At 48.4% G+C, this 10,000-nt stretch overlaps 1 protein-coding gene across 4 annotated transcripts in view; it reads left to right on the top strand.

Moving 5' to 3' along the window:
* pik3r3b (phosphoinositide-3-kinase, regulatory subunit 3b (gamma)) overlaps window positions 1-10,000 on the top strand; it is a 131,688-nt gene that overhangs the window by 112,774 nt on the left and 8,914 nt on the right. Inside the window, exon 1 of one of the 4 annotated variants that reach the window (XM_083671471.1) lies at window positions 2,928-3,363. The exons of 2 other annotated variants lie outside the window; for them this stretch is intronic. In XM_083671471.1, the coding sequence (XP_083527597.1) occupies window positions 3,255-3,363 (109 nt within the window). In that variant the 5' untranslated portion in view covers window positions 2,928-3,254. Of the gene's footprint in view, window positions 1-2,927; window positions 3,364-6,567; window positions 6,636-10,000 lie in introns of those variants that run through there. One more of the 4 variants, XM_083671473.1, reaches the window with a different exon arrangement.

The following is a 10,000-nucleotide window of genomic DNA, read 5'->3' as shown; positions in this document are numbered from 1 at the left end:
TCTCTCCACGTCTATGTTTAGCCCAGGACTGGGGAACAGCCTATTCATGTCTACAGTTAAATTGTACTTTCCACTCTACTTATTACAGTTGCAGACAAAATATGAAAACGCTAAAGGCTATGGATAATCAGCCCCAGAATAGCACAGTCAGAAAATTTGTCATGCGGCAAGCAGACTGCGGTCGCATCAGTGTGTGTGTGTGTGTGTGTGTGCAGTGTGCAGTGAAACCTCTCCACCCACACGCATGGACCCTGTTTCTGAATCTGCCTGGCAATCATGTACCTTTTGAAACTTCACAAACCTCCCTTGGTTCTCTTTCTCCCTCCCCTGAGTCTTCTCTCAATCGGCATCGGTTAGCCTGGTCTTGCCCTGTAGCCAGGCAGATTACAATCTGTCTCTCTATTGCTTATGCCTGGCCCATGGGTTTCAGTGCAAATGCGCAACCTGCATGTGGGAAAGTGTTTAAACACACACGCGTCCACAGAACAGTGGCATTGGTGCTATAGGGATTTGAGCGTACACAGGGGAGTGTGACAGGCAGACATGCCTCGGTATTGTCTGTCTCTCTGAATCACTGGTCTGTTTCAACACCAGCACTGTGAGACAGGGGCCATGAAACCATGCATAGAAAGTAGGGCTGAGAATCTGCAATTCACACACACACACACATACACACACACACACACACACACACACACACACTCACACTGGGATAGCAACTGTCTCTAGGTGCATTATAGTCACATTGGCACTTATTCAGCTCGGTCAGTATGTGCTGCCCTGCCTTGGCACCTAGGTTTCTCTCTAATTTCAGAGTGTACTAAGGCTTGCCTAACCTACAAAACAGATAAATAAATTAAATGATTATGTTAAAAGGTTAAAAGAAACAGACACAGTGTCCTAGACGTGGGTGGATGTTGCAGTTTTGTCCCAGATGGCGTGTGACCCCTGATATGCCATGAACAGATTAAAGCCAGTTTACTGAACTCTTTGTTCCTAAGGAGGACTACACTTTAAATAGTTTATCATGACGTCGTCGTATTGAAGACCGTCTTTAGACGGTGTGTGATGCCTTACCAAAGGCTACATCATTACATTACAACGCTTCATTGGACGCTTGGTTTCTATGACTACAGAAGTGACAAACCCAACACCTCAGTCCCCAGAGGTCACCTGTGCTCACTTACGCACACACACACACACACACACACACACACACACACACACACACGCAGACACACGCTCACACACACACACACACACACACACACACGCACACACACGCACACACACTCACCACCTGTGTAACAGATGCTTCAGAGGAACTAGCATCACAGGTCTGGCCAAGCAAGTACATACCGACTGACTGACCCCTCTAACAAATTAACAAATCGTCTCCGAAAAAATGAGGCGGTGGGCGGTGGGCTGTGGGCCGTGGGCGGGAGGCGGGAGATGGGAGGCGGTAGGGGCAAGGTTTACACACATGCATCCGCTCGCTCCTACTGCTTATGTGATTATGCATACAGTATGCAAATCAGCGCGTGATGCCTTCTCGCAATCTATTGTTCATTCATATCATGGGGGGACCCAATCCTGATGCATAGGACAGATTAAAAAAAAATGTTCCCATAGCTCTCCTGTGGATTACGGGGGGCCGAGTCAGTTCCTGTGTCATTGTTAGGGATCCATCTGGCCAGGCAGGCCAGTGTGGCACAGACAGTGGCAATTAAAGCAGTTTGACACACTTGACAGAGAGAGGCTGTGTGTCCGGCACGAGCCATCTGGGGACCCCCCCACCCGCACCCCCTTGCTGTATTAAATAGATTCATTCACGGACATCCCTGGCCTATTTTACTGGCCAGGGAGAGGCACATGCTCCTCTTCTGTGATGGACAGATCAGACAGAGGAGGAGAGGAGAAATGGATGGGGAGGGCTGGACGGCAGATTGGTGACCAGACCCTTATAATTGTTTCCTGAACTAGGCCACCAACCAGACTGGCTTTAATCACGGTGCCACCCAAATATTCCTGTGCCTATTGATATTACATGTTTATAGGAAGATTATCAGAAGATTATTACATGTACATTATTGGGGTCACCCAAGTCTGGACTCCATCATACAGATGACCCATAGAGCTCAACATTAAGGGTGTCTGTCTTATTGAATATGCTGCATCATGCTTCATATGGCACTGTCCAATTCACCGGATCTTAGTATTCAAGTTCATTCAACTAACAGAAGAAGAATAAAAGACAAACACGAACATAGAAAAAGTTAGGTATGTTCTGGCTTTTTAAGAGAGCCTGTTTACAACTGCTATGGGGTTGTGGCTGTGTTCTAAATGTAATTAGAGGATATTTTACTGTCGCTTAATTCTCCTCTTGTGGTCCTCATAACTTTGTCTCTCATAGTAACTATTTTGTCCAATCAGAAATTAACTTCCGCTTCCTTGACATGTTCATTGGCTAGGGGAGCGCACGAGGCTGCAAGAAATGGAAATACAAAACTTCAGACTTTGGCAACAGAGTTGAAGTAAAGCAATGTTCTCATTGGCTCCTGGATGTGGAGGCTGCGTACTGTCCAGCCTCCAGCCCACTGTTCCGTCCCCTGGAAAGTAATCGGGGTAGGACCATACCAATGTATTTGTGGAAAAGGGGGGCATATAAATGATGTCACTAGGCATTTGTAAAAGTGTTATTATCGTTTCTCACGGAAAGATTTGCGATGCATACCTAAAAGCACACCCTATCGTTCTTTTAGATGTAAGAGTGGTCTATTTGGAATAAAGCGCCGTAAAAAGCGCAAACCTATTTTCGGTGCGTCATTGTTGGAAAAGGTGTACCCCCTGTGTGTCGGCGTGAAGTGGTTGCGTCGAGATCATGTGAAAGGTTGCCTGCTCACTGTCTGAGTTCTTAAAATGAAGACTACTGCTCGGTCCCTGAAGAACGGACTAGATTGTAGAGCTGGCATCTACTTTCTGCTCTGTAGGACTGTTAGAACATTTTATAGGCCTTTTGAACAGTAAAGTCATATTTGAGCAGTGAAGCCTGGTGCTTTTACAGATTTTCACCGTATATTTATTTAGTCTGAAGCAGGAATTCAGATCAGAGACTGTAGGAGTTTAGCTCTAGATAGATAGGCTACTGTATCAGTACAGTGTTTTATACGTTTTGTCATTCATCTGTGCGCATCTTTTTCATGATCATTCGGAGACAAGATAGGCGAAGTGTAATTCGCAAGTGAAGTAAAACAATGTACAATACAGTTTGGACTACGGAAAAAGAGGACGATGATTGGAGGGACGTAATGATGCCATACTCCACAGAACTAATATTTTACATTGAAATGGACCAACCTCCAGGTAAGCCAGTGTTAGAATAAATGGTATGGTAAAACAAATGTAGCCTATGGTGAACATTTAGAGACGCTCCTCTAGGCAAACCTGCTTGTCAAGTCAGCGTTCCTATTTATTTGTATCATTTCGTATTTCTTTCTAGGCTTCAGTATCTGCAGCTGCATGTTTCAATAGGCTACTTCTCACTGTCATATAAAACAGTTTTTATGTTTAGCGCTTTAAATGGTCTATCATGGTGCCGTTGTAGTAACAACGTAGTTTCATTGTAACGACAGCTTTTATTGCTGCTGTTGCAACGTTGAAGACCCTATAGCATTTATTGATACAATGTAGACTACCAGACAAGCTATTAAGTTTGCATAATGTTTCTCATTTTCTATCGAGTCAAATGATCTGACATCATTTGCAGAATACTGCTGGTAGGCTATCCTAAGATTGTTCTGACGATTGCACGGGCAAACTCAGTGAACATAATCGTCTCTATCTGCAGCTGACTTTCTCTTTGACGACCAAGGTAGCTGTAGTGAAATTGCATAATGAAGAAGAGCCACAATTTATTCATTTAATCTTCAATCGCTTCACTTTGTCACTTTTCCTATTTCTAACAGTCAATCCTCTAATTATTCATATCGTTTGATACCCATTCACTCCTTCACGCAGTTCTAACATCGCTGTATCCTCGTTGTCCTAAATAGTTAAATGCGCTCAGTCCGGTGCAAAGAAAACGGTGGGGGAGGGGAAAGAGGTAGGCTATCTGAATAGATTGCATTTCAAGTCATTGTAGAGAAAGCACTGTTGAATCCACCAACGTTGCTCAATGGGCAGATGTTCATGCATATAGCTGCGCATCTCTCCAGGCGACTGTCATGCAGGTTATGCTAGATATTTTAGTAATTGTACAAGTGTCATTTGACTCGCACCCCCCCTCTCCTCCCCGGCCGCTTCTTGCATTGATGCCGCGGATGAGGAACGCTGTATGGAGGCGCTGTTGAATTTCACTGAAAATAATTGCCGGTAGCTCTTTTTCCCCATCCCGTGCCCTTGATAGAACGATTTCAGAATACTCTTGCAATATCCTGGGCCATTCTGCGTGTTTAAGTAAACCGCTCTTGTTCCTCCGGGCCAAATGGAATGATATCTCTTTAGAAAAAAAGCATTTGCCTGTGTCATTCCTGGAACGGAGTAGAGTGAATGGGAAAAGTAGTCTCCATTCATATGTGCTCTAGATGCAATGCAATGGCCCTGCCATTAACTGGCTTTCACTCATTCACTATGAGGTCATAGGCTGAGACCCACTTTCAGCAGGCATATCGTTGACAATGGTGCAGCTTCATGTCATAATATGCCGTGCATCTTCTAAAAGATGTTGGAGTTTCATAACGATCACAGATTGTCCTATATTTTGGCATTTGCATTTGAGCCAGGCATTGTCAACGAACAAAGTGATTGAAACATCCAACATATGTACAGTAGGCTAGGATTGTGATGCTTTGTTGTGTCTTTGGCCTGTGTACAAAGGCTCCTGAGTAAGGTTTCATGACCCTAGCTGGTTCTCCATGGAAGAGAGCAGGGCAGAAGGCTGCGATGTGGCAGGCAGGCGGTATAGGGAGCTGAATAGCCCAGCTCCCCTCCTCTGTTTCCTGAGTGAATGAGCTCGCCAGTGTGTGATCAGCCCGCACATTAATCTTATCTTCCACTCAATGCCAGCGCACAGCTCGGCCCGTACACACACACACACACACACACACACGGACAGAGACACAGGGAGACAAAGAAAGTGCTTTTAAAGAGCCTACATCTCCCTTCCAAACAATGCTAACCCACCACCACTATGTCCCTTATCCTTGTGTCATTTAGAGACAGGCAGGCAGGCAGACAGACAGACAGGCAGGCAGACAGACAGGCAGATAGACAGACAGCGCTGAAGGCAGGCAGGCAGCCCAGCTCATGCCCTTATTGTACTGGACTTTTCTCCCTCTTCCTCTGTGGTGGATTCATTTGTGTATGTGGTTCTGTGGGAAACTGGAGGTCTGAGCCTCGGGCCCAGCAGAGCAACAGAGAGAGAGGGGATGAAAGAAAGAAAGAAAGAGAGAGAGAGAGAGAGGGATGGGTGTCCTGCAGATGTTCATTAGAATATTTATTACAGTTGAATTGAAATGTGAAAGGCTATGTGACAGTTAGGAGGTAACGCCAGGGGGCAGCTCTGTGTGTGTGTGTGTGTGTGTGTGTGTGTGTGTGTGTGTGTGTGTGTGTGTGTGTGTGTGTGTATCGCTTTGTGTCCACGACGCTGGGTGATTAGCACAGGTGAAATGCCGCCCCAGGGGAAGGCTAGCCTCAGTTTCCAACGGCAACAAGGCTACTCCCCTCAGTGTGCGTGTGTGTGTGTGTGTGAGGTGCCGGGATGGGGTGTGGGCTTGCAGGGCAATTAGGATGGGGCAGCCTCTTCACCAAATGGAAAATCACCAGTATATTTGTATTCCCTACTGGAATGAGGCTAAATGGAGCAATGACATAATATAGTTACAGAGTGGATGTTAGACCTGAGCTGATGCTCTCTCTCTGTCTCTCTCTGTCTCTCTCTCTCACATGTCTGACACATGTTGGGATGAGAAGAGCCCAGAAGAACACATGAATCTGTTTAGTGTATCTGCACATGCTACGTGTGTGTGTGTGTGTGTGTGTGTGTGGTGGACAAGTCCAGACGTAACCTGCAGCTGGGCTATGGTGGAGATGTCAGGCCTGCTTTGTGGAAACTGGGCTCACAGGAGTATGGGGCTGGCGTTTTCCATTCACACAAAGCTTTGAGCAGAGGGAGTGTGTGTGTGTGTGTGTGTGTGTGTGTGTGTGTGTGTGTGTGTGTGTGTGTGTGTGTGTGTGTGTGTGTGTGTGTGCGCCTCTGAGACTCATCCTCGAGGTGTCCCTGACAGAACTGATATACCCTCAGGGGGGGGATGGGTGGAAGTAACTCCACCCCTTGAGTTCTCTCTCTCTCGGGGTCCCCCCCCCCCCCCCCTGTGCCCTCTGATTGGCCGAGGCTGGTCTCCATTCAGAGATTAGCTGTCTGATTTTAGGATCAGGGCTCGTCTCCCTTAGCCAGTCACACGGAGAGAGAGGAGGAGGAGAGGAGGAGGGAGCGACACCACAGAGAGAGGAGAGGAGGAGAGAAAGAGAGCGAGGGGGAGCGATACGGCGTGTGTGTGTGTGTGTGTGCGTTCCGTGCTGGGAACAGCTGACAGGACTTGCAATGCAGCTCCCACAGACCCCAGTGGTGGACGACGGTAAGAGCCAGAACGGGCTTTCTTTCTTTTGCGTTCTTTAATTTTTTCTCTTGCTTTCTCTCTCTTTCTCTCTTCTCTCTTCTCTCTCTCTCTCTCTCTCTCTCTCTGTCTCCCTTGTCTCGCAGTTCTCCTCCCTTCTTTTCATTCCACTTTTGGCACGCGTTCCTTTTGAGTGTGTGTGTGTGTGTGTGTGTGTGTGTGTGTGTGAGAGAGAGAGAGAGAGAGAGAGAGAAAAAATTGGAACAACTGAAGCGTGTGTGTCTGTGTGAGCTTTGAAAGGCCCAGGGTATAAGCTGTCTGACTGGAAGTGTGTGTGTTTGTGTGTGTGTCGTGCAGAGCTATGAGCCTGAGCATTAGAGCCCAGCTCCACATCTCACTGTGTTCTGCTATATGTTCACTCCAGGAGGGTGTGTGTGTGTGTGTGTGTGTGTGTGTGTGTGTGTGTGTGTGTGTGTGTGTGTGTGTGTGTGTGTGTGTGTGTGTGTGTGTGTGTGTGTGTGTGTGTGGAGCCTGTGACAGGCATGTCTGTGCATGTCTATGTGTGTGCCCCGGAGGAAGAACTTGGGGCAGCTCACACACACTCTGCACGGGGGCGAGAGAGGCTCAGGGACTGTGTGTGTGTGTGTGGGACCCTAGAGAGGCTCAGGGACTTACAGACCCCCTGGAGCGACACAGCACCAGTTGGAACATTAGTTTAGATTGTGAAAATTATGCAATATTGATTTTTGTATTTTAGAATATATTTGATATTATATTATATTATCTTAAAAGAGTTTGTTAGATGCAGGTTTGACAACTATCTACGTTGTTTGTGTGTGTGTGTGTGTGTGCCTGAGCCTGAGTGTGTGTATAGGCAGTGAGTGTGTGTTTGAAAGTTTGTGTGTGTGTGTGTGTGTGTGTGTGTGTGTGTGTGTGTGTGTGTGTGTGTGTGTGTGTGTGTGTGTGTGTGTGTGTGTGTGTGTGTGTGTGTCTGTCAGCGGATGGCAGGGCTGACACGGGGGTGGCTGTGGGGCTGTAGTGTTAATGCTCGGTCACTGCTCCATTGCTGTGACACTCTGCTTAACATGCTCCTGCATGGAACAGCTGGCCCGTGGTGACAAGGATAGACACACACACACACGCACACACACACACACACACACACACACACACTGCTGCTAATGGCTTTACTCATAGATGGGGGACACAGCTATTTTAAGGAATGCCCATTCCTTTGTGAGGGGTGTGAGTGTGAGAGAGAGAGAGAGAGAGTGTGAGCGGGTGGCTGCGTAGTGCTCCTTTGTCGTGTGTGTGTGTGTGTGTGTGCGTGTGCGTGTGCGTGTGCGTGCGTATGTAGGGGGGGGTTGCGGAAGAGTGCTGGCGGTCTCCTTTGTTCACAAGCGCACTGGTCACCTGGTGGAACATACACTGCATCTCTCTCTCTCTCCACCCCCCCCCCTCTCTCTCTCTCCACCCCCCCTCTCTCTCTCCACCCCCCCTCTCTCTCCATCCCCTCTCTCTCTCTCTCTCCACCCCCCTCTCTCTCCCTCTCTCTCTCCACCCCCCCCTCTCTCTCTCTCTCTCTCTCCACCCCCCTCTCTCTCTCTCCACCCCCCTCTCTCTCTCCACCCCCCCTCTCTCTCCATCCCCTCTCTCTCTCTCCACCCCCCTCTCTCTCTCTCTCCACCCCCCTCTCTCTCTCTCTCTAATGACATTAAGTCAGTAGGAGTATTTCTCTGTTTCGCTGGTCATGGGTCGTAACAAAGTGGGAGGCTGGGACAGGTGATGTCTCAGCCCAGGTGTGTGTGTGTTGTTTAGACTGTGTGTGTGTGTGTGTGTGTGTGTGTGTGTTTGACAGGGTGAAAGGTTGTTCTGTGCTGTGATGTAATGGCTGATTTAAAAACGGGAGTGCAGAACAAAAGACAGTGGTGTGTGTGTGTGTGTGTGGTCTAATTGTCCCTGTTGTCTTCTCTCTTTTGTCTCTTTTGTTGTGGAGATGGCATTGTGTTGCCCCCCCCCCCCCACACACACACACACTGTGAAACCTTGTTAACTGCCATTCAGCCACTTGTTCTGTGCCTGACATGCTCTTCTCCCCCTTTCTGCCAGTTGTACAGTAGATGTCACTCTAAAGCTCTGTGTTTCATGTGTTTCACTGGGATAAAAAGAGGTGTGTGTGTGTGTGTGTGTGTGTGTGTGTGTGTGTGTGTGTGTGTGTGTGTGTGTGTGTGTGTGTGTGTGCTGACACTAGGGAACAGTCGGTCTAGAACGGGGGGGTGTAGAGTGCTGCTGGTGCACCTGCCTTTTGCTGTGGTTAAAAAAGAGGAGAGAGAAAGAGTGAGCGAGCGAGGGAGAGGGAGGGAGGGAGGGAGGGAGGGGGGTGAAGGAGCCCACGGAGGCATTTCCCTTTCTGCTCACTGGCTGCCTATCCACTCCCAGATTCCTCAATGGAGCTTTGTAACGGGGTGAAATTCATCTGGTGTGTGTGTGTGTGTGTGGGAGTTGGTGTGTGTGTGTGTGTGTGTGGGTAGGTGCGCGCTTTATATGCATCCAGGTATGAGTACAGTTTCTAAACCAGTGTTAATGTGTTCCCTGCATCAAAGAGATGGAGAGAGGTAGATGATGAGAGAGAGAGAGAGAGAGAGAGAGAGAGAGAGAGAACAGGCAGATGTATAATTAATCTGGTAATGACTCTGTCTTTGCGGACGGAGCAGTGGGGCATAAATCTAAAACACCACACCACTCCCCAAATGGCCTTGCACCAGGTGGCTAGTGACACACACACACACACACACACACACACACACACACACACACACACACACACACTGCTTCTCTCTCCCTCCTGTGGCTTCCTGCCTCTCCTCTGTGTGCCAGAGTGAAAGTAGTGTGTGTGTGCACCTGCAAGGGAGGGAGGGAGGAGGAGGAGGAGGAGGAGGAGGAGGAGGAGGAGAGGGAAGAAAGAAAATAAGGAGGAGGAGGAGGAGTGTGTGGGTGTGTCTGCACGCGCTGTAGCAGGCAGGTCCGCCCACGGAGCTCTCTCACTGGTGCAGCCTGCTCACCCCACTGAGAAGTGGAGAACCTCAGTCTCCTGGGCATGCCACCTGTGTGTGTGTGTGTGTGTGTGTGTGTGTCTGTGTGTGTGTGTGTGTGTGTGTGTCTGTGTGTGTGTGTGTGTGTCTGTGTGTGTGTGTGTGTCTGTGTGTCCGCGTGCCAACTGCCAGCTTAACAGCAGGAACTGGTTTTCATTAGCGGACTAGTCCTACTTTCATATCAAGTTTCTGCTCACTAGAGAAAACAGTGAGCGGCTCACACACACTACTGTACTCTCTCTCCACTCTCCACCAGAAGGACTCGCTCCTCTGAAAATGGCCTTTGACAATACA

This window comes from Argentina silus, assembly GCF_951799395.1.
Source record: "Argentina silus genome assembly, chromosome: 6".
Lineage (NCBI taxonomy): Eukaryota > Metazoa > Chordata > Actinopteri > Argentiniformes > Argentinidae > Argentina > Argentina silus.
The sequence above is the reverse complement of the archived record's forward strand: the minus strand, read 5'-3'. Positions and strand labels throughout refer to the sequence as shown.